The sequence below is a fragment of the Octopus bimaculoides genome, chromosome 19, assembly GCF_046866305.1.
Source record: "Octopus bimaculoides isolate indiv1 chromosome 19, ASM4686630v1, whole genome shotgun sequence".
In the NCBI taxonomy this organism is placed as follows: domain Eukaryota; kingdom Metazoa; phylum Mollusca; class Cephalopoda; order Octopoda; family Octopodidae; genus Octopus; species Octopus bimaculoides.
Genome location: NC_142946.1, coordinates 45,723,606 through 45,749,065, shown reverse-complemented (window position 1 = coordinate 45,749,065; position 25,460 = coordinate 45,723,606). Strand labels below are relative to the sequence as shown.

The 25,460-nt window shown below is 36.3% G+C and overlaps 2 protein-coding genes across 4 annotated transcripts in view; one reads left to right on the top strand and one right to left on the bottom strand.

Moving 5' to 3' along the window:
* Positions 1 to 1,092: 1,092 nt before the first annotated feature.
* LOC106882955 (uncharacterized protein CXorf58) lies at positions 1,093 to 12,888 on the bottom strand. Of its 3 annotated transcripts, none has more exons than XM_089337537.1 (11): positions 12,812 to 12,888; positions 11,816 to 11,920; positions 10,221 to 10,402; positions 8,349 to 8,441; positions 7,132 to 7,226; positions 6,119 to 6,233; positions 5,003 to 5,134; positions 4,582 to 4,657; positions 4,001 to 4,154; positions 3,148 to 3,280; positions 1,093 to 2,464 (listed from the first exon to the last, which is right to left on the bottom strand). In XM_089337537.1, exons 3-11 carry the CDS (start codon positions 10,233 to 10,235, stop codon positions 2,201 to 2,203), a joined length of 1,077 nt encoding a protein of 358 aa, XP_089193663.1. In that variant the 5' UTR covers positions 10,236 to 10,402; positions 11,816 to 11,920; positions 12,812 to 12,888; the 3' UTR covers positions 1,093 to 2,200. The 3 variants fall into 3 exon arrangements, with proteins under 3 accessions (XP_089193663.1, XP_089193664.1, XP_089193665.1); XM_089337538.1 differs by having other exon boundaries at positions 11,849 to 11,920; positions 12,812 to 12,887; XM_089337539.1 differs by lacking the exon at positions 11,816 to 11,920 and having other exon boundaries at positions 12,812 to 12,855.
* Positions 12,889 to 13,232: 344 nt separating this feature from the next.
* The window catches only part of LOC106881077 (intraflagellar transport protein 80 homolog), a 297,928-nt gene continuing 285,700 nt past the window's right edge, over positions 13,233 to 25,460 (top strand). Inside the window, exons 1-5 of the mRNA XM_089337528.1 lie at positions 13,233 to 13,400; positions 15,463 to 15,681; positions 21,197 to 21,307; positions 23,057 to 23,125; positions 23,830 to 23,939. Coding sequence (XP_089193654.1) covers positions 13,361 to 13,400; positions 15,463 to 15,681; positions 21,197 to 21,307; positions 23,057 to 23,125; positions 23,830 to 23,939 — 549 coding nt within the window. The 5' untranslated portion in view covers positions 13,233 to 13,360. The remainder of the gene's footprint in view (positions 13,401 to 15,462; positions 15,682 to 21,196; positions 21,308 to 23,056; positions 23,126 to 23,829; positions 23,940 to 25,460) is intronic.

Sequence of the window (25,460 nt, the reverse complement as noted above, 5' to 3'; positions counted from 1 at the left end):
TTCAAAAAGTCAACTTTATAGCTACTAAAATATTTTCCTCCTCCTGCTCCTCTTCCTTTTACTCATTCTCGTCCATCTCCAATTTTGGACATTCCATTTCTTAATTAGAGAATAACAGTATTTCCTAATCTAAGAGACCAATTATATATATATGTAGATATATATTTTCATTCCTCCACTTCACTCTCTATTTCATATCTTATATAAAATACTATTGCTTAACCATTTTCTCACACCGTCTCCGATGAAGGGATGTATAAAATATCCTGGAAACAGCTATAAGACCTTGTATTTATAAATGTTCTGAAATCTTTCACAGCCTTGGATTTTTATCTCATTCTGTTAATTTTCATATATACACATATATACACATGCTGATATATGACCTACGTTGGACTCCTCATTCATATAATCACCGAACCTGGAGCTTAACTATAGTCTGTCCATAACACTTACTCAGCATTACCTGACACCTTTGGGTCTTATTGACAAAATGGAAAAGGTGTCACTCCAGGGGGGTGGCAAGAGAAACAGGCAGGCTTTAGGGACAGAGGCTGTCTCAGTCTTTGGTAGTGTTCAGCTACAATGATCTGATCTGTACAACCCTGTCTGTGGCTTGTCTGAATCACCCCATCCACCTTCAGTATCTCTTATCTTTTGTTCATTTCAGTCAATGGACTGTGGCCATGCTGGGACACTGCCTTGAAAGGTTGTAGTCAAAGCCACTTATGCTATCACTGTCTATAGGTGAATGCTAGATTATGGGGAATGTAAACAAACCAACACCGGTTGTCAAGCGGTTGGGGAGGGGGAAACACACACACATACACATGACTTGGTAGAAGTCTATAAGATTATCCGTTGTCTTCCCACCAAAAACTTTGTCCATCATTTTGAATTCAATATCTCTGTTACCCGAGGACATACTTATGAAATAATAATAATACAAAAAATAAAACAAAAAAAAAAAACACCACAGCACCCATGACTTTCAGAAATATTTTTTCATGCTCTGAGGTATGGAACAATCTATGGCACCTGTCCCTTGATTGCTTACTTCCAATCATAATGAATTAACAATATAAAAAGACATTTAACGTAAAAAAAACCCATTTATTCATTTAATGATTACATACAGCAACAATTTTAATATTTTAATCTTGTTTTTAAGTCCTAATTATCAATATACATCTAATACACATTTATATAAGTGTTATTATTATTATTAATATTATTATTATTGAGAGAGAGAAAGCAGTGCATGCCATCAAAGGGACACTGGGTTAAAAATATATGAAACCCAATATAACCAACATGACTACCCCATCTGATAAGGGTACACCAGGCACATTCATCTGTGCCTTTTTTTTTAAGCTTGATACTTATATGTCTGTTTATCTTTCTGTCTGTCTGTCTGTCTATCTACATATACATATATATAGATGATGTTGATATATATATATATATATATATGTCGTTTGTAAAAAACGTAAATCTGAAAGAAGCACATTCCAAGATGGGGAAGGACCATGGTCCAACAGGTTTTTGGGACCTGATGATATGCTATAAAGCTAAACCCTTTATGGACGGGAAACCTAAACAGGTACTCCCATAAACCAGCCTTCCCCATTTTTAAAAAATATATGTATATATATAGATATAGATATATACACATATGTATGTATATATATATATATATGTATATATATATATATATGTATGTATGTATTTATCTATCTATATATTATATATATATATATATATATATATATATATATATATATATATATAGATAGATCATGATACATATATCTATTTTTATATATATATATATATATATATATATATATATATATATATATATATTTTAATAACTTAGAGAAGAATCACCATGGTGCAACTCGCACGAAGAAGGAGTTCAGACACCACCAGGAAAAGTGTTTCTATACAAAACTACTTTAAAAATCTAAAAAATCCAAGGGAGAAATTTATAATACATAAAATCTATGAAATGATTTTAAGAATTAAAATCGGTTATGTTTAAGAAACGAAAGTGGGAGAAAGAAATTTCTCAGGGTCCACTTACGGTATGAAACAAATGAGAGCGCCGTGTTTGAACCCAGTCATCAAATATGGAAGAACAATACAACGTGAGCAAGAGAGATGAAGGAATAATGGCAGGGTGGGTTGGTTTCAATGTTTAAAGTTTGAGCTGTGGGCTGATGAAGATGTTGTCCAGAGACAAGTGTTGCGTCCATTCGTAGAGCTGAAGTGCTTCATCGTCAAAGTCGTCATTTTGATCGAAGGTCAAAACGTCGTTGTGAACAGTGGCAGAAGCAAAGTCGCTAGTGTTTGATGCGAATATGATGCTGTTGTCGTCGTCGTCAACGGGTTCACATCCAGGAAAGGGTTTCAGTGAAATGCTGTTTTCAGGCGTTTTCGGTGTGGAATCATCAGACAGCCTCTAGAGTGTAAAAATGTAAAAAAAAAAAAAAAAGGAAAAACTATGGTAAATAAATAACAAAAACAATCACAACCACCACCACCACCACCACCATCATTATCCTCATCATCGCGACCACCACCACCACCATCACCATCATTATCCTCATCATCGCGACCACCACCACCACCATCATCACCACTGCAACCACAGCCACTCTCGCCACCACTACCACCACCATTGTCATCAGTATCATTATTGTCATCATCATAGTCATCACCACCACTACCTCGTCATCACAACCACTGCCACCACCACCACCACCACCACCATCAATGCTATCATCTTCTGCATCACCATCATCATTATTATCATCATCACTACTTTCATCACCATCAGCACCACCACCACCATCATCATCACCATCAGCACCACCACCATCATCATCATCACCACCACTTGTGGTGAAAGAGTACAGCATGGTTCGCCGCCACCCACTGCCAGAGCCTCGTGGAGCTTTAGGTGTTTTTGCTCAATAAACACTCACAACGCCCCGTCTGGAAATCGAAACTGCGATCCTATGACCGCGAGTCTGCTGCCCTAACCACTGGGCCATTGCACCTCCACACACACACACACACACATACACATCTATATATATGTATATATATATCAATATATAAATATAAGCGAAAGCTATTTACATTTCTTTCTTGTTGATAGAGTTGCCTCATTCTGGACACCTTCTTGACCGCTCGTCTGGACCGACGCTTCGTTTTATTGCCCCTTATTTCAGGACATCTCATGAGTCGTTCTAACGGATATGAAATTGATGATCTGCAGTCAGAGTAAATGAAACAGAGGCTGTAATATTTGCTGGAAAAAAACTAAGGAATCATTCAACATCAACATCATCATCATCGTTATCATTATCATCATCATCACCATCATCACCACTGTCTTCCTCCTCATCATTAGTCTCATTGTTATCACCATCATCATCATCATCACCACCATCACCACCTACCAAACAAACACAACTGAAAACAATCCCTCCACCTTTGGCTCAGAGAGTTCAAACTTCCATCTTGGCAACACCAACTTCTGCTCAACGATTAGCTTGAGATGATTTTTAAAATGAGAATATCTGAAATGAACCCGACTGCTCCCAAAAATGAAGTGAAATAAACAGGAAAAATAATCCAAAATCTTTGTCCGATACTGGATTGATCCTAAAATCTAATCAGTTCGTGAGCAACGTGAAATAAAGTGTCTTGCTCAAGAACACAACCTGATCTGGAAATCGAACTCACTACCTCATGATTGTGAGCCCGACACCCTAACCATTGAGTCACAGAATATCAAGACTAAGATACAAGAAATATATGCATAATATACGAGCGTTCTCATCATCAGCTATCCAAGCAGGTATCATTATGGTTTCGACACATGAGCAGAACCATTCAGTTTAGCAGTGTCTACTGCATTAAAAATAATATCATTCGCAGAAGAGAAACACAGTTGAAATTTTTATGGTAAATTTTTTGAAACTCTTACTTCAAAGCTGAGATGATATTAAGGTGTAACATTTGGATTTTGGGATTAACTGGTTTCACCAGAAGATTTGAGAGATGGTGTTGGATATCTGGAGAAACTTTGCCACTGTACAAAAACTCAACAATATCGTAGAAGATGATATGGCGTGGAACGTCTACATTAAAAAGACAAGAAAAATTATTTCAATTACAGAGTGGAAGATACATAATGGTCATTGGAAAACAAAGAAAGACTGTTAACTTTGTATAGCATTTAAACCAGCCATAACCAGCACAAATATTCAACCTGTTTTATGCTGAAACTGGCCAGATCTGGCCTCTCACACCTTCTCTGCAATGTCATACTGAATATAAACAATGACATCATTGAAATTTCAAATCTAGAAGATGATTGCATGATCAATCTTTTGTCATTTAAAGTGGACCACAAAATTTCCTATCAAATCATTTGTTGAGCAACTTTATCTCCAAGCAAAATAAGAAAGAAAGACAGAAAGAAGGGAAAAAAAAATCAATATTTTCTTAAATGTATATCAAGGAATAAATTTAATTTTCTCTCTGGAATAAACTAAATTTTGGTACCATTTAGAGAAAGAAGTCTCCAGTAGTTACATTTGCCACCATATTTAGCAGGCGTTTCATCGATATGGGCCAGGTACTGAAATAGAAAGACAAAGATTGAATTATAAACTGTTATATCAGAGTTTTATTTAAATCAGAATTTCATACAATGGTCAATGACCGCCTTGCTCCAGACAAGACCACCTCCGCCACCACTAAAATCCTGATGACCATCATTACTCCATCACGATACAGTGTGTTGGGGCTAAACTTGAAGATTCCATTTTGTGTCCCATTTTGGTTAGTAACATTTTGATGTAATGGCGAACAGTGAATGGTGTTGGAAACAATATCGGTTAAAGATGTAGCTGAGAAAAAGTTAGCTCACACGAAGGACTAGGAACCGTCTGAATATTGGCCTTAACCGTTTAGCATTTCTTACCTGCATGTAATCTTTCAGTGTCACAACGTCAACAAAATCTGTTGTCTTCTTGCAGTGATGTTGCACTTGGTCGTACAGGAGTTGCTCAAAGAATAATCGAGGGCCCTTCATTTTAAGGCAGTCTTCATTGGCCTGTAAATACAATGTTTCATTTACTGCTACTACTACTACTACTACTACTACTACTACTAATAATAATAATAATAATAGTAATAATAATAATGATAATAATAATTCTTTCTGCTGAAGGCACAAGGCCTGAAATTTTGGTGGGAGGAGATTAGTTGATTACATTGACCCCCAGTCTTTCACTGGTACTTAATTTATCAACCCCAAAAGGATGAAAGGCAAAGTAGACGTCAGTGGAATTTGAACTCAAAAACGTATCGGCAGGTGGAGTATTGCTAAGCATCTTGTCCAGCGTGCTAACAATTCTGCCAGCTCACCCACCTTGATGATGATGATAATAATAATATAATAATAATAATAATGATGATAGTGATAATAATAATAATAATGATGATGATGATAGTGATAATAATAATGATGATGATGATAATGATAATCCTTTCTACTATAGACACAAAGCCTGAAATTTTGGTGGTGATGATAACAAGCTTCTTTTTGTTTCCTTATTTCTTTATTGCCCACAAGGAGCTAAACACAGAGGGGACAAACAAGGACAGACAAAAGGATTAAGTCGATTACACCTGTTCCCCACAAAATTTGAACCAATTATTGAGTGTTTCTACTGATTACAGTAGTAAACTTAACCTTTAGCACACTGTAGGTGGATCATGTTACCATATGAGTTTTCTCCCCTGTGGTAACACCATATGAGTTTACTTGCCTGTAGTGGCAGGGGAAACAAATGTAGAGAAAATGCAGTGTGCTAAAGGTTAACTGAGCCTATGCTACCTGTTTACAGCTAGCAAAAAGAGTTAAGTATTTAAACCGGGGCCTGAAACTGAGCTCAGTGGTGTTGGACAAAATACGAACTAGTAAGCTCTGAGTTAGGGTCAAACTGGCCATTGGTGCATCACATGACTTCAAAAAAAAAAGAAGAAACAAATGAAAAGTTACAATACTTTTTCTTCATATTTCATTTTATTTTACCTCAGTTGCCGTTGGAGACATCATTGTTTTCCCACTGAGATATTTGATAACTGGGCCGTTTTGGTGGAGGAAAATCTTGAAATATACCAATGGAGGGAAACTGCTTCCACCGAACCTGGATGAAATTTCAACAAGATTTAAGTTTAATAAACATCACTGATGAGTCATTGGTCTGTTAATAATTATAAAATACCCTCTGTAGCTAATTAGATCTGTCTAAAACAGTGGTTATGAATTCTTTTAACAAACTGGACACAGGTAATGGCACCAGGTGGTCAGATTAAGCTAGGCAATAATTTAGTCTACCAACCTACACATTCTAGCACCATGATTCATTGAAAAATACTTTGGAATGGTTGGCCTAGGGAAGGATATGAGTTGAAAAGGAGACATTAATTATAAGCTCTTTGATATGCAGATGACAGAAGTTAAAGTTTATCATCATTTTTAGCCAGCTGTCTGATAATCTAAGACCAAGAAATATGGCTTCTGCATTGAAAATGGCAAAGAGCTGTCCAAGAAAAGATTTGGGTGATACATCAACAGACCAAGTATTTATGTACATCGTCGTCGTCTTTTAACATCCATTTTCCATGCTGGCATGGGTTGGGCTGTTTGACTGAGGACTGGCGAGCCAGGAGGCTGCACCAGGCTGCAATGTTGAAGTTAATCTAACGGTTTTTGTGTGTTTCTTAAATGGTTTATAAACACCTCCCATGCTGCAATTGTTTTCGTTCCAGCACATGATCTCAGATCAGGTCACTTGCCATGCAAGTACATCTCCATATATATATATATATATATATATATATATATATATATATATATAGTCCACTCTGCTGAGTGGTTTGTGTTAGAAAGGGCATCCGGCTGTAAAAATCCTGCCAAAACAGTTACAGAAGTCTGGTGCAGGCTTCTACCTGGCTGACTCCTGTCAAACGGTCCCACCCGTGCCAGCATGGAAGACGGATGTTAAATAATGATGATGATATATGTATGTATGTATGCATTACCTCAGTCGAACATAGGCTGACATTGTTGGATCCTGGAGTAATTCAGCTTCATGTGGTGAGATGGTCTGAAGAAAAACACTTGTGATGCAATGTTCCTACAAAAGGAAAAAATGCTACATGTTAATATTTGCCTCCTCTAAGGCAACAAGCTGGTAGAATCGTTAGCATGCCAGGCAAAATGCTCAGCAGCATTTCGTCCGCTTTAATATTCTGAGGTCAGATTCTACCAAGGTCGAACTTGCTTTTCATCCTTTCGATAAAATGAATACCAGTTGAATACTGGTGGGATCAATGTAATCAACTTACCCCCTACCCCAAATTTGGCTTTGTGCCAAAATTTTAAACCAATATTAGAATTTGCAGAAGCAAACAACCCATGCTAGTATGCCTGGAAAACAAAATACATATTGAATAGAAAAACCAGCATCCACATTGTTCTGAGTTCAGTCTCACTGAGCAGCACTCTTGAGTAAGTGTCTTCTATTATAGTTTCAGGCTGACCAAAACCTTGTGGATGGATTTGATAGACAGGAACTGAAAGAAGACCCTCAGCCCATCATATAATATATAAATATATATATATATATATATATATATATATATATATATATATATATGTATGTATACTCTTTACTCTTTTACTTGTTTCAGTCATTTGACTGTGGCCACCGCCTTTAGTCGAGCAAATCAACCCCAGAACTTATTCTTTGTCAGCCTAGTACTCATTCTATTAATCTCCTTTGCTGAACCGCTAAGTTACAGGGACATAAACACACCAGTATTGGTTGTCAAGCAATATTGGGGGGACAAGCACAGACACAAACATATATATATATATATATATATATATATATGTACACATATATACAACGAGCTTCTTTCAGTTTCTGACTATCAAATTCACTCACAAGGATTTTGTTGGCCCAAGGTGTGTGTGTGTGTGTGTCCATCTTGTCCACTTCCACTACTGCCATCGCTGCCACCACCACTTGACAACCGGTGTTTGTTTGTTTGTATCCGCATAACTTAGTAGTTCAGCAATAGAGGCCAATGGAATTAGCAGAAGGCTTAAAACAAAGAAAAAAAAACAAGTACTGGGGTGGCGTCAATATTTTTTGCACCTAAAACCCCTTCAGAGCAGTGGTCAGGCATGGTCGCAATCCAGTGACCAAATCAAGTGAGAAGATCAAAAAAAGAAGGAACTTATCTCTACGTACCGCAGCGCAAATGGCATGCTTCAAAAGCATGAAAATCTTCCGGTCCCTGCTGGATAACCAGGCTCTTTCTATCGTTTGAACCGCTTTTATTATCTGTTGCATGTAAAAAAAAAAAAAGATAAAAACACAGAACAAATAAATAAATCACAGCAGGCCAAAGTGGTGCACTTTGCATGGCAAATGCAGATCTGTACACAAAAGATTTATTTCGGCTTTGTGGCTTATTGATAAACTCACCTGTGTGGTTTTGAGTTTTTCTCACTCAGAAACAGGTGTAGGGGTAGCTGTGTGGTAAGTAGTTTGCCTCCTGACCACATGGTTCTGGGTTCAGTCCCGCTGTGTGACACCATGTGTAAGTGACTTTTATCCTAACCTTGAGCTGACCAAAGCCTTGTGAGTGGATTTGGTAGACAGAAACTGAAAGAAGCCCATCCATATACAGACATATATATATATGTGTGCATGTGTGTCAGAATTTTCTCCCTATCACTGATTCCCAACCATATGGTTCAAGGTTCAGTCCCATTGCATGGCACCTTGGGCAAGTGTCTTCTACTATAGCCTCAAGCCAACCAAAGCCTTTTGAGTTGATTTGGTAGACGGAAACTGAAAGAAGCTCATCATATATATGCATTTGTGTGTGTGTGTGTGTGTGTGTGTTTGTGTTACTGTCTCCTTGCCTTAATATTGTGTGATAAGTTGTAAATGAGTATCACTGTCATACAAGCAGTGTCCTTTGTTTCCAATCTTCTTTGAAAGCGTATCCAGTCATGAGGAAATATTACCTGAACAGGAAACAGGTGAGGGTTTGTGACTGGAAGAGTATCCAGCTGTAGATAATCAGCCACAATAGATTTTGCTTCACTCTTGCAAGCATAGAAAATCACCACCACCATCTGTTATCAGTCCTGGCTTGGGTTGGACGGTTTGAGCAGAGCTGCACCAGGTCCCAGTCTGGTTTGACTTGGTTTCTACGGTTGGATGCACTTCTTAATGCCAAACATTCCAAAAGTGGCAGCGGGTGCTTTCTGCATGCCATCGACAAGGGGTGCACTACAAATATATATAACTTCTTAAAACACAGCCATGCTTGTCACTGTCTTTTCTTTATTTGAAAGAGTATTGGGGTGTAATTTGAAGTAGGTTTGGCTGTTGTTTCTAGCAGAGTGACTAACCACAACCACAACCACTTAGAGCTTCTCCCATTAGCTATTTGCATCGTATTATAATGTTCTTGTTTAAAGTGTTCTTCAAGACCGGAGCAACAACAACAACAAAAGAATCAAAAGAACAAAAAGAAACAAAAAAACAATAAAACCAAACAAAATATAAAAACTAAACAAAAAACAATAAAAACGAACACAATAGAAAACGAAAAGAGAAGGAAAAAAAAATGATAAGCGAAAAGAAAAGACAACAGATTAAAATAATAATAATAATAATAATAACAATAATGATTTCTTTTATTTGCCATGAGGGCGAAGGGACAATACAAAGACAGACATAAAGTGGGTGGGGGAGGGGTTACATATAATGAAATGATTTTTAAAAATGTATATATATATACATAGATATATCACCATCATCATCGTTTAACATACACACACACACATATGTATATATATATGTGTGTGTGTGTGTGTATATAAATATATATATACACACACACACACACACACATATATATATATATATATAGGATATACAGTATACAATAAAACAAAGAGATGCATACATAGTATGCAACAGTAGAAATAATAATAATAATGATAACAATAATGATGAGGATGATGATGATAATAATAATGATAATAATAATAATGATGATGATAGTGATGATGATGATGATAATAATAATAAAATCTCACATACTTGTCTTTCCTCCATTGTGTTTTATTGAAAAACTTTCTCATAAATTGTTCTGAAAGTCCATTTTTATATTTTACCAATTTCCTGCTGTGATATATTTTCTTGTAAAGTAGATCTTAACACTGATTGTTACATGAGGTAGCACTTGAGTGAATAGGTTGATTCTTCTCTTGAACGCTTCATTTCTGGGAAAAGATAAAAAGGAGAGGAAAATTGAAATGAAGGCGCCGGCATGGCTGTGCCGATGAAAAGCTTGCTTTCCAATCTCATGGTTCCAGGTTCAGTTCCAAGCTGCGTTACCGCCTTGGATAAGTGTATCTTACTATGGCCTCGAGCTGACCAAAGCTTTGTGAGTGGATTTTGCAGATGGAAACTGAAAGAAGCCCATTGTGTGTGTGTTTGTATCTCTCACCTGTTTCTGTCATTACACTGCGGCCATGCTGGGGCACTGCCTTGAAGAAATTTTAGTCGAATGAATCGCGTCAATATTTATTCTTTTTTACAGCCTGGTACTTACTTATGCTATCAGTCTCTTTGGCTGAACTGCTAAGTTACAAGGATGTAAACACACCAACACCAGTTGTCAAGCAGTGGTGGGAACAAACACAGACACATCTATATATGAAGGGCTTCTTTCAGTTTCCATCTACCAATCCACTCAAGGCTTTAGGCAGCTGAAGGCCATAGTAGAAGACATGTGCCCCAGGTACCATACTGTGGGAGTGAACCCAGAACCATGAGATTGAGAAGTGAACTTCTTACAATACAGACACGCCTATAAATATTATGTGACACCAGCACCAGTGAGGTCACCATGTAACTTGGTACATGTATTCTTTGAAATAACTAAACATGAACTGCTATTGAAACTTACATACCATGTACAGGAAACTTTTTTTACCACTTCCTGAAATAATGGAACTGCATCTACAATATCTTTATATATTTTATTTCTACTTTCATTCTCTTATTTCCCTGTCTCCTCCTTTTCCATAATAATTCCTTATTTCGATCTCAAATATTTCCCTGAAACACAGAGCATCTCAACAGAAATATGGTAACAAAAGGGTTAAAATATATAATAGAGAAACAATTCTTAACCATTTCGATACCAACCTGGCTGAAACCACCTCTGGCTCTGTAGTACAAATGTCTTGTTTTCAAAAGTTCTGAATTAAAATCTTCCACCAAACCTTAGTTACAAATTATGTTCCTAACACTAGCTTAATGATAACTAAGTTATTTTACTAAATTCTTTGTTATAGTTAAAATTAATTGAAAGGAACACAGAGCATCCCAACAGAAATATGGTAACAAAAGGGTTAAAATATATAATAGAGAAACAATTCTTAACCCTTTTGAGACCAACCAGGTTGAAATCAGCTCTGGCTCCGAGTACAAATATCTTGTTTCCAAAAGTTCTGAATAAAATCTTCCACCAAACCTTAGTCACAATTTATGTTCCTAAGACTAGCTTAATGATAACTAAGTTATTTTACTAAATTCTTTGTTATATTTAAGATTAATTGAAAGAAACACAGAGCATCTCAGAAGAAATACAGTAATGAAAGGTTTGACTCTGAAGAACTTCAGTTCACCTGGCTGTTAATTAGGTACCACTTCTCACCCACCTCTCCATGCAACAACAATTTTGTTGATTTGATGAGTAATTCGTTAACTTGCAGTGCTGAGTTTAATTCCTCCTGTGGAAACAAAACAAGAAATCACATGATAGATTAGCATTCAAGCCAGGGTGGTGTTTGGGGCTGAAGATGTAGATTAATATCTTATCAGCTTAACCAATTTGATGCCAATCCACCCTTGACCACCCCAGTTTTTATGATGCAAATTTCCTGCTTGGAAGTGATCAAAGTTGACCCTTTCAATACTTTCGACTAAAAGGCGGTGCTCCAGCATGGCCGCAGTCAAATGGCTGAAACAAGTAAAAGAATATATACATACATACACACACACACACACATACATATATAATTATACATACATAAATAGCTGAATATCAAATTAAATGATCATTTCATACCTTTTAGTGTACAGAACTATATCTATTAATTTTTTTACAAGAAAACCATTAACAGTGACTTCGAAGTTTCAATTTACCAGCTCTCTCTATACAGTCTGATGGCCACTAGTAAGCAGACACTTCGAAGTCACAATCAACCTTTCCTTTGTAAATTTCTCTCTTTTCCTTTCCTTTTTTCTAATCTCATGGCAAATACCAGAAATTTCTTAGAAACTGAAAATATTGAACGGTTCATCAAACACAAAGAAAAGAAAAAAAAAGAAAAGAAGAATAAAAGGACCTTATAGTGTCTAACTTATCCAATACAGGGAGCTGAAAAACTCGAGTCAATTAAAACTATCTATGTAATTAGTAGAAAGACGCTCCCCTTAAGTTAACACCTAGACGGTGTGTTAGTCTGCTACTAATTGCGTGGATATTCTTAGTTGATTAAGTTTTTCCACTCCTTATATTAGATATGTGAGACGGTACTGTATGTTTATTTAGTAAACAAGGCTACCCCGGGGCTTCTTTATTCCCTAAATTGTTGATTAAAAAATAAGAAACGACTTACTCAATCCGAAAAATGTGCGCAGCTGTCTCTATAGCAACGGAAGGCTAAAAACACGGACCGGGCCCGACGGAAAGAAATACCTCGTACTTCGAAAAAAAAAAAATCAGAATTTCGTAAATTTATCTTATCTTACTGTTTGCTAAAATTTAAATTATTTTGAAAATAAATCTAAATTTTAGAATAAAGAATGATATTTTATATTTAATAAAATTAGTTACGTGAGTTTAAACAAATACCTTAATATCGAAATGATTTATACGAAGTCAAAGAGCTGAAGGTTTATCAAGAACTGGAAAATCCGAAAATCCAGAACACTTCTGTCCCCAAGCTTACCGGATAATTAGTCCAGTACAGTGAAAAAAAAAACTAATTCGTTTTCATATTATAATTTCTAGTTTTGTAAATGCTCATTTCCGCGCATGCGCAACACTGTATCTTATAAAGTTGTCATGGAGTTGTAGGCTGGCAACTGTAAACAATTACGATCTTTGTCTCATAACTTTACACGTTCTCCTTGGCTGTTTATTTTTGGTGGCATATTTCAGGAAGATGAGACTCAAGATTTCATTACAAAAAGAACCGAAACATATCCTTTCTAATTACATCACAGTTTTATTTATTTATACAAACAGAAACTTTTTATTGAAACTTTGTATAACTTTTACAAGTTACTTATGTATGTATACTAGTTATGTTTTCATGTATATGTACACTTGTCAATAATTAAATTTACATTCGTTAAATTCGTCTCAGTTGATATTATATATATCATATAGTAATGAGCAGTTAAAAAAATAGGTTATAATTTGCTGGCAGGTCTTTTAAGCCACAATAATATTAACCTGTTGCTTCGTTCTACAGTTTTTCATATTTTATCAATTGTTCTCGCTTTTAAATCTGTATTTTATTTTTTATTTTCGTCTACGTTATTCGTTGCTTTAAGTTGTTACCATGTTGTTTTTTTCAGTGCTTATATCTGTCGTGTTTTTCTTGCCACACTGAAAAATAAAAGCAAAGCAAAAAACAAAACACGTACTTATAATGTTCGTAAACAAACACGAATTAAAAGTTGATGCATTCTATTACCCCGTTTCAGAAGACGGGTGTAATAGTAGGCGTGGCTGTGTGGTTAATAAGTTTACTTCCCAACCATGTGGTCTTGGGTTCAGCGCAATACCTTGGGTCGACCAAATCCTTGAGAATGGATTTGGCAGAACTTTAAAGGACCCCGTTGTACATACACGTATGTATGTGTGTGTGTCACCTTGTCTTAACATCGCCTGATAGCTGTAATTGAGTATCACTGTCGTGCGAGTGGTGCTCTTTATTTTCGATGTTTTTTTTTTTTTAAACTTGTTCAGTTATGAGGTAAGGAAGGGCAGAAAATCTGCCTCAACGAATTCCATCTGACCCATGCAAACAGGGAAATAAAATGGACGTTTAAATGACGATGATGATGGTGACGATTATCAACTGTATCATTAAACATCAAAGTCTTTTGCCACTCATGTTTATCGTTCATCTGAATCCTTAAAACTTGGATTATGTCCTCTATGAATATTAAGCTGGTCTTATAAGGCGGCGACCTGGCAGAATTGTTAGTATGCCGAACGAAATGCTTAGTTTCGTCTTTAGTCTGTCTTTGCGTTCTGAGTTCAAATTCTGCCGAGGTCGACTTTGCCATTCATCCATTCAGATTCAATAAAATAAATACCAGCTGAGTACTGGTGTCGATGTAATCTACTGCTCACCTACCAAAAAATTGCTGGCCTTGTGCAAACATTTGAAACCAATATTAAGCAGGGCTTCATCTTTGAACGTCCACTTTTCCATGTTTGCATGAGTTGCACAGAATTTATTGAGGCAGATTTTCTACAGCCAGATGCCTTTCCTGTCACCCACCCTCACTTGTTTCCAAACAAGATAATATTTCCCCTTGGCCTGACTCAGTTTTCTGGAAAGGAACAACATCACTTGAGTGACCATGATGTTCATTTAACAACCATTTCATGATCTCAAGACGAGAGTACAGATGAACATACGCATTGTTATTCATTTCCAATATTTCTGTGAAAACTTGTCTGTCCAGCCATAGAAAATGTGCCTCAATAAACTCCATCCAACGCATGCAGGCATGGACAAGCAGGTGCTAAGACAATGATGGTGATGATAACAAACTTTCTGTTTCCTTATTTCTTTATCGCCCACAAGGGGCTAAACAGAGAGGGGACAAATAAGGACAGACAAAAGGATTAAGTCGATTACATCGCCCCCAGTGCATAACTGGTACTTAATTTATCGACCCTGAAAAGATGAAAGGCAAAGTCGACCTCGGCGGAATTTGAACTCAGAACATAACGCCAGAAGAAATACCGCTCAGCATTTCGCCCGGCGTGCTAACGTTTCTGCCAGATCGCTGCCTTCTTTCAGTTTCTGTCTACCAAATCCACTCACAAAACTTTGACCATCTCAAGATTATATTAGAAGGCATTTTTCCAAGGTGCTGCACAATTGGGACTGAACCTGGTACCACAGGTTTGGGAAACAAGACTCTTAACCTCACAGCCATGCTTGCACTTATGATAGCCACACCTGTGCCTTATTATTTATCAATGTTTGTCATTATTGCTACCTTAACTCCTTCCAACATAGTGAACTTGTCAGCTGCGTCTGTTGGACATCTCCCGAAGAAGTTTATTCAGCAGCAGATGACCATCAAATTCTAAAATGGAACTTAAACCTAAACGAAACCAGCAAATTTGTGACGTTACCTGATGGTGTCTACCCTACCAGTCTTTTATGGACCCCAAAAGATGCCGGGAGCGGGAAGAAAGTTGGTTCCGATACATTTGTTCTTACATCAACTGATGGTAAATATTTTAGTCTTTTACCGGTTCCTGCCATTACTCTCTGACCAACTGTATTTATTCTATTCTTTTACTTGTTTCAGTCGTTAGACTGTGGCCACCCTGGGGTACCGTCGGAAGAAAGCATAATGCCTCCCTGGCGGGGAGTGGAACCTTGGTCTCCCACATGACCGGTGGGGATACTTACCATTACACTACACTACACTACAAAGGAATGGAAATAATAATTCTTTGTTATTTAACCCCAGGTTGTCACACTCGTCTATAATCAAAGGTGAGCTGGCAGAATCATTAGCATACCAGGTGAAATGCTTAGCGGTATTTTGTCTGATTCAAATTCTGCCGAGGTCGACTTTGCCTTTCATCTTTTCGGGCTCTGATAAAATCAGTACCAGTCAAGTACTGGGGTCAATGTAATCGACTGTCCCCCCTCCCCACAAGAATCCAGGCCTTGTGCCAATAGCAGAAAGGATTATTATTATTATTATTATTATTATTATCATCATTATTATTATTGTACTGATATATGGTTATATATCTCTAGAATGCTTAAATTCTAAAGATTTCTGTTACAACCTCTGAGACCTTTATTTTCATTTTCGACTAAAGAAAGAAAGAAAAATAATAATAATAAAATAGAAAATATTGATAATAATAATAATAAAAAAAACAGAGGAAGAAATAAAGAAAACGCCTCTTTATACAGAAGAATATTTGTGGAGCAAAGAAATGCAAATGAATGTTGTTTTGAAAATGGTGATTCCATTTCTATATCATGTTATTTCTAATTTTTCCAAGAATTTAGAAATGATTCTTTTCGATAGAATTTTGTTAACTTGTTCTTTCTTTCTTTTGTTCGTTCGTTCGTTCTTTCTTTCATTCTTGTCTTTTATCATTCCCTATTTCATTTATATGTAGATTAAGGACAGAAAATAATGGAAGGATAAAAGACAAAAAAAAAAAAAAAAACCAAAAACAACAGAATTTCTTTCTGCTATTTCTATGGGGAAAGCTTTTCTATTTCATACAATTTATAAAGTATATGTTTTCCTCCATGAATATTTAATTGTAACAGTCACAACAATAATAATACTAAGCAAAGAACACAGTTGAGCTATTATTCTTATTATTATTCTTATTATTATTTATTGTTTTTTTTCTGTTATTATTCTATAGTTTCCCTTCGTATATATTTATCTGTCGTCTTCCACCAAATCATTTCCTCGTAGCTGGGCATTATTCTTACGAGTGCACTAGGAAATGTTGCAGAATTTAAACCAGCTCACCGAATGCGGAATATGATCGATTCTTGTGCCACAGCAGCTGTCAACGGACCCCTCTGTGTGTGTACGTGTGTATGCATGCATGCGTGTGTATGTGTGTGTGTGTGTTTTGGTTGTCTTGCAACGGATCTGTTGGACCTTGAAGCTGGCAATTAGTTTTAAGCTTTCCTTTTGTAGGATTTCTTTCGTTGAATTTATGCAGTGGCATGCTTCTTCACCGTTACTTTGCATTGGTGCCATCATTACCACCACCACCACCACAGCCACCATCATCGTCATCGTCATTTCGTTTGGTCACTTGAGATGAATTTAATGAAGTCTGGTTGTGTTTTTTGGGTTTTTTTTTTTTCCTTCTGTACATATATTATATATATATATATATTTTTTTTATTATTATTCCATCGACAAGTCTGTCAACGGCAACAATTTAAAAAGCTTCTTCCAGAAAGTATTTCTGTATTTCTCTACAAGAAAGAATAACTTGGGTGTCATGTTCTCTTCATGGCTTTTAAATGCACTAATGAACCACAACACTCTGAGTACACAGACACGCATGCGCATGCATTCACACACACATTTACACATGCATTCACATTTGTATGTGTGTGTTTATGTGTGTTTAGATACACACACATATAATATATACCTGCGCATTGATCTAATCAGTCTTGGCTGGCCTGCAAAGGCCATCAGCATATTCCACTTCCTCCAAACCAATCCAATAGACTACACACACACACACACACACACAAACACAGACACACATGTATAAAATATAATATATGCACATAGACATGCATATATGAAATATAACTTACATACACACACACATGTATATTAGAAGCATACATGAACACCCCACATGCATGTACATACACATGCATTATTTATTTGTTTGTCTTTTGCAATCAGATGTTACCCAGTAAAATGGATCATTTCTAAGAAAACACTAATTTCTCCTCACAAAAAAAGGAATATATATATATATATAAAAAAAAAGAGTTTCAATTTTTCTAATGTTTTTTTTAAAAAAACTGAACATTTATTGCACTGCTGCAGTGCTATTGGTCTGTGCTTTTTTTTTTTTTTTCTATCTTTTTTTTTTTTCTTGTCGATTCTACTAGAATAGTGACTAGAAATATCAAGGAATGGATGAATACAATTGAATAAGTAAGGTTTCTTCTAAAACCACCACCTCCTCCTCCTCTTCTTCTTCTTCTTCTTCTTCAGATGTCACAATAACCTTTTTGGTGTTGTCGCTTGTTTACTGGAAGATTTCAAATTGTAATGCAATGGTTCAAATTTAGCTTCTGCCTGGTTTGATTGTTGCTTGTTTATTTTTTTTTTGTTTCTTCTGTTCTGTTTTGGTTTTGTTTTTTCTGATAATTAACTTGATATCAGAAGTCATTGTAATTATTGGTGATTTTTTAAAATGATGTTTTGCTTTGAAATAGGAACATAAACTATGAACACTTGTGTTCACCACCCATCCAGCCATAAACATTTATTGTTTTAAAAGAATGAAATAATTAATTGACTTGTACTGGTGTATATGTGGGAGGCATCTGGCCTAGTGGTTAGGGTGTTGCACTCATGATTGTGATATCGTGGGTTTCAATTCCCAGGTCAGCTGTGTGTTGTGTTCTTGGGAAAAACGCTTCATTTCAATCTGCTCCAGTTCAGTCAGATGTAAATGCGTTGGCTTACAAGGGTGAGATGGTGACTCACCGTCATCAACTGACTGCAGGAAAGGTTCACCACCATCAGTTCACATGGTTTCAGTCTCGAGGGGTAATTCGATGCCTCGTGGCACTGCTCCCCATGAGTCATGGCCTCTCCTTCCCTTTATCACTGATACCAGTCTTGGAGACCATGCAAACAATATCATAGACACAGTCCACACTATTCTTCAAGATGGCCATAAAGAAAAGAATAATGGAAAAAAAACCAAACAAACAGCTTTGCATCAAGATGGCTATCCAATCAGTATTCTTGGGAGAGGTCGTACTTTAAGTGTCCTCTAGAACAGTACTCTGCAATTGTTTTTCACTTGTGGCACACTTATATTATTTTCCTGAATTTGGTGGCACACCTGAACTAAAAACATAACTAAAAGTATAGAGGAAAAAATTATATTTGGGTTACACTGCGGCACAGCTAACATCGTCTTGTGGCACACCAGTGTGCCACAACATACCCGATGCGGAGCTGTGCGCAACCAGTTGGTAGTTAGTTGTGCAGAAGCTGAGTGTATTTGGTTAAAATGGTACACTGGCATGGTATTTGGATAATTAATATTCTCAAAGAATGTTGCAACTAAGAACTTTTACACCAGATATCAACGGTACTAAAGAAATGTTTTAGTTCTCCGGAGAGAAGAAGAACAAAGAAGAACGAAGAAAAGAAAGCATCTTTATTTATTTATTTATTCATTTATGGCAGCAATAGAAATGATATAACTGGAGAAATGATTGTGACAAATCAGTTGGAAATGTGATACCAAGTCAAATAATAGTAATAATAATAATAATAATAATGGTAATGATAATAGTAGTAATAGCTATAGTAAAAATAATAACAATGGTAATACTACTACTACTAATAATAATAATAATGACAATAGTAATAGTAACAATGGTTATAGTAAAAATAATAACAGTAATAGTGATAAAAATGGCAATAGTAGCAATAATGATAATAATAATGATAGTGATAGTAATAATAATAACAAAAGTAATAATAATAATAATAGAAATAGGAATAGTAATAATAATAATAATAGGAATAGTAATAATAATGATAGTAATAATAATAATAATAATAATAATAATAGAAATAATAATAATAATAATAGAAATAGGAATAGTAAGAATAATGATAGTAATAATAGTAATAATAATAATAATAATAATAATAGAAATAGGAATAGTAAGAATAATGATAGTAATAATGATAATAATAATAATAGTTGTCGTATGGTAGACAGTTACCGATGTTGTTAGGATTTCTCTCTTTTTTCTTTTTCTGTAATGAGAAATGGAGAATATAATAGAATTTCTTTATTTTCTACATTGTTATTTTTCTAGTAGTGTGGTTTCTACATATTGGATAGAACTGCAAAGTTAAATATGCAACATAAAATAGATCACACATGTAACATTGGGAGATAATAATGATGGTAAGAAGAAAAAAAAAAAACAAAAAAAAAATTAAGGAAGAAACAGAATTATAGAGTTTAAAGTATGCACAAGGATGTTGTAAAAAAAAAAACAAACGGAAAAAAAGTAGTCTGTGTTGTTGGTGGGTTTTTTTTTAAAAATATATTTTCTTTGTAGGAACCAAGAATAAAGCTAGAAGCTATCGAATAAAATAAAATGCATAAAAGAACGATGAGAAGAGATTGCGAGACATTATTTAGGAAAAAAAATGTTTAGACTTGCTTAATAAAGTCACCCCTGATGACAAGATTATGTCTGAAGATAGTCTTCTGTGTATTGAACAAGAGAATTAGATGTCTTACTTTTGATAACCATTGTAGTATTGTTGTACTGCCACAGACACCTGTGTTAACTCGTTAGCATCCAAACCAGCTATATCTGGCCTGAATATTACACCTGTCTTATGTTCAAACTAGCTACATCCGCATCCTCACATCTGGTCTTGAATATCGTTCTAAAAATATACAATCACATCAGTGTTACAAGATAATACATGATCAATTCGGAACACTGTGACTAAATAAGCATCACATTTGACAGAGAAATCTGAATGCTAAAGAGTTAAGCAGATATGAGCAGGAGTGGCTGTGTGGTAAGTAGCTTGCTTACCAACCACATGGTTCTGGGTTCAGTCCCACCTTGGGGAAGTGCCTTCTACTAAAGCCTCGGGCCGACCAAAGCCCTGTGAATGAATTTGGTAGACGGAAACTGAAAGAAGCCCGCCGTGTTCTCTATGTGGCCTGTGTGTTTTCTGTACTTGTTTATCATTTTGTCTACGTTTTGTTTGCAATGTCCTGTACCCAGATATGCATCTATATATACAGGTAGATGTAAGTTTGTACATACATGTACGTATATATGCATATACTCATTTATTATTTGTGTTATATATATCTATATATGTGTGTGTTTGTGTTTGTCCCCCCCCCCCAACATCGCTTGACAACCAATGCTGGTGTTTAAATATATAAACCATAATCAAACACCATTTATGTAAATTCTATGAACTTGTTTCAGGTAAAATCCATTATATTAGCAAGTCTGGTCGCCTAGAAAAAAGCATTGAGGCCCACAAGGGTGCCATTCTTTGTGGAAGCTGGTCACATAACGGAGAAGATTTTGCTACAGGTGAGTGTGTGCTTTGAACTAATCAGCATTTGGTTATTTATACATCATCGTTATCACCATCACCATCATCATCATCACCATCGTCATCATTATCATCGTCGTTAGCAGCGTTTTCATCATCATCCCCATTGTCATCATTGTCATCATCATGATTATCATTATAATCTTCATCATCATCATCATCATTATTGTCATCATCATCATCACCATCGTCATCATCATCATTGTCCATCGTTATCATCATCGTTATTATCGTCATCATCATCATCAATAAATATTGATTTCTAATTGAGTTACAAGGTCAGAAATTTTTGGGAAGAGTAAAGGCGATTGATCAAAATAGGCTCCCCCATTAGTTAACTGGTACTTAATTTTATAGTGCTCAGAAGGATGACAGACAGACAAAGTTAATGCCCATTGAAACTTGAACTCAAAACATCAAGTGAGGTATCGAAATATTGGTTTCAAATTTTGGCACAAAACCAGCAATTTCAGAAGAGGGAGTAAGTCAATTACATCAACTCCAGTACATAACTGGTATTTATTTTATTGACCCTCCTAAAAGAATGTAAGGCAAAGTTGACCTCAGTAGAATTTGAACTCGGAATGTAAAGATGGACAAAATGACGCCTAGAATGCTAACGACTCTGCCAGCTCACTGAGGTACCGAAATATCACCAGAGCATTTTAGCTGACATTCTAAAGATTTTGACAACTGACAACGAGACATATTAAAGCATATTTTGATTAGCAATGTAAGTCATTAGCAGATTTAATTGCAGCATTATGAATCACCTATTCATCTGTTAACTCATCATTTTATAACTGAGTCACTTCCACTGTTTTCTCTACCTGTTCTACCTTTGCGAGATAATTAGAACAGGTGTGTTTGTTTTATTTTTTGCTTTTGCTCTTTAACACATCACACAATGTCAGGGATGGACTAAGTCAATCAGCAGACTTTCTAATTAAGTGATTAATGTGCTGGTCTTTTAACCAGTGCAGTTCTGGTTCTGATTGATGTCGCCGAAAAGCTGATTAGAAATTCTCTCATCAGGTGACTAATTAAGGTGATACAAGGTGCAATGCTTTATTTGGTGCACTTTTCCAAAATGGTAAAATGGTCTCAGTTCTATCATAATAAATAATCTCTTAACTTTTTACCATCTAAGTTGGATGAGTGAATGAAAGAATCTACTATAATAATACTCTTGTGTTTTTCCCCGTCACAACATATGAATAAGGAAAGAAGGGGTGATGGCAAACTGGAAATGGGATGGTGAACATTCAATGCTGAAAAGAAACTTCTTAACCATTTGGCCATGCTAGCATTGAAGAAAATACCATACTGCATTTAGTTACATTCTATTATGATCTGGGTTCAAATCCTGCTCAGGTCCACTTTGTTTTTGTTCTTCCATGGTCAATAAAACCAATATTAGGGTTGATGTACACTCTTGAAGCATGGCTACAATTTTAATGCCTGGAGTCATAAGACAGTAGTGGCACACTTGGTCTCTTGGAATTTTGGTAGATCTAAATTTGGTTTCAAATTTGAGGGGAGGGGGCAAGTTGGTTACATTGATTTCTGTACTCGAATGGTACTTATATTATCAAACCCGATAGTATAAGGATGAAAGGCAAAAATTGAACTTGGAGGAATTTGGACTCGGAATTTAAAGAGCCGAAAGGAATGATGCTAAGCACTTTGTTCAAACCATATTAATTAATATCTGTTTTATATTCCAGCTGGAGAAGATGGACAAGTGAAAATTTGGTCAAAGCAAAGGATGTTAAGATCTACTTTAGTTCAGAACAGTAAGTTGCCTCCTTCTTTTGTATTATTCTGAAAAGCAGGTGTGGCTTGTGCATAGTTAAGATCTTTGCTTTCTGACCACATGGTTTCTGGTTCAATTCCATTGCTTTGGGTAAATGTCTTCTACTATTGTCACAGGGCTGACCAATGCCTTGTGTGTGGATTTAGTAGACAGAAACTGTGTGTATATGTATCACATAACTGGCCCATTTAAGAGTGCCATTCAATCATTGGGCAATATACAGTGTTTGAGAAGACCGGTTTAGTCAAGTGAAATCATTGTCATGGCTGATGTCAGTACCGCCTGACTGGTGCCTGTGCTGGTGGCATGTAAAAAGTACTATTTGAGCATGGTTGATGCTAGTCCCAGTCGACTGGCTCCTGTGCTGGTGGCACATAAAAAGCACCCACTACACTCTTGGAGTGGTTGGCGTTAGGAAGGGCATCCAGCTGTAGAAACCTTGCCAGATATTCCCTTCTCAGATTCACACACTTATTGCAGCAATCCTTCAGTTTTTCTAAGACCTGTAAAAGACCTCAGAAGTCTGGGCTTCCAACCAGGCCATTTATAACACCCTTAAAGCCAGGTACTTTACAGCTCCTCCTTGTAACTGCTACCCGAGTAACATAGAGACATTGAGTGCAGTGTAAAAGTAAAGTGTTTTATATTTATTATTGTTGCTTCTACTTATATATTTTTTGTCAGGTGCCCCTATTTATTCATTGGCTTGGGCCCCAGACTCCAAACAACTGGTATTTACCAATGGCAAACAGTTGATTATCAAAGCACAGCAAGCTGGTTCTAAACCTATCATGGTAAGTCTTGTTACTAATAATATCAAAGAGTTATCTTTATATCCTACTTGACGTGGATATACAACCAGAGCACTGAATACAGCAGTATTTGCTATGAAAGTTCCTTGTGCTCTTAGATCTGTCAGTCTATATGAAAGGACCTCTCAAGGTGACTACTGCCATATTCGGCATGCTTATAATAAATCTACATTTAGTTGGATATAAAGGTTGCTATTTGATATTAATACTGCTTCCATTTGAACGCAATGTTTTTGTATTTTAAGGCGGTGAGCTGGCAGAAACGTTAGCTTGCCGGGCGAAATGTTTAGGTTCTGAGTTCAAATTCCGCCGAGGTTGACTTTGCCTTTCAACTTTATGGGGTCAATAGATTAAGTACTGGGTCAATCTAATTTAATGGCCCCACCCACCAAAATTTCGGGCCTTGAGCCTAGAGGAGAAAAGAATATTTTTGTATTTTAACGCTAAGGGAAGTAACTCTAAGTGAATCATTGTAGCAGCAGCATTGGCTTATTCCACTGCTACCATAGCAACCAAATGCTATTTCTTCTTCAAGTATAAATTTGAAAGCGGAGTCAACAACAGTGAGGAGTTCCAACTAAATGAAATCTCCAAGCGGTTCCAATGCACAAATCTCCGATATCCAAGAGGCTGGAAAGTGTCTGCAGAAGGACAGCCGGGAGCCACAACCTGGATGCAGCCCAGGCCCCTTAAAGGGTTAGCAGTAAAGGGCCGAAATACTTATCCGAGTCGACGGGGGGGGGGGGGGTATTCTTTACTGTTGTGGAGGTGCGTGGCTTAGTGGTTAGGCTATTTGGCTCACGATCGTTATGCCGTGAGTTCGATACCTTCTGGTTTGTTGTGTCCTTGAGCAAGACACTTTATTTCACTTTGCTCCAGTCCACTCAGCTGACAGAAATGAGTAGTACCTGTGTCTCAAACAGGGTTAGCCTTATCGCAATCTGTATCACGCCGAATCTCCCTGAGACCTTCATGAAGGGTACGCGCATCTGTGGAGTGCTCAACCACTTGGAAGTTAATTTCAAGCGCTGCTTGTTCCGTTGATCGGATCAAATGGATCACTGATCACTGTAACCGACGGAGAACTGGTTATGAAAGAAATCACTTTACAAAGCACAAAACCTGGTTGATTCAGAGTAATGGGCAAACCCAAAGTACAATATTCACGACCAGATTTAGTCAGTGTTATTCTTTTTTTTTAAACAATTATTCTAACTTTTCAGTCGCTACACCATCACCTTTTCCTTTCTTATTTCCTAGAAATATTCATGATATTTAATGGCATATAAAATGCACTTTTTAAAAAAAAAAATATCCCAGAAAAGTCACCCTGAGACCTATTTTCAAAGTTGGGCATCTATTACATACTTTAATGCGCGGATATCTTGCTTTTTCTTGCCTGGATATGTCCTAGTTAAATTGGGGTGCACCTCGTAGACCCGTGCACTTTTTTACGTCATCAAATACAGTTTTTTCGTAGATGAGTAAACTAAAGTTAACTCC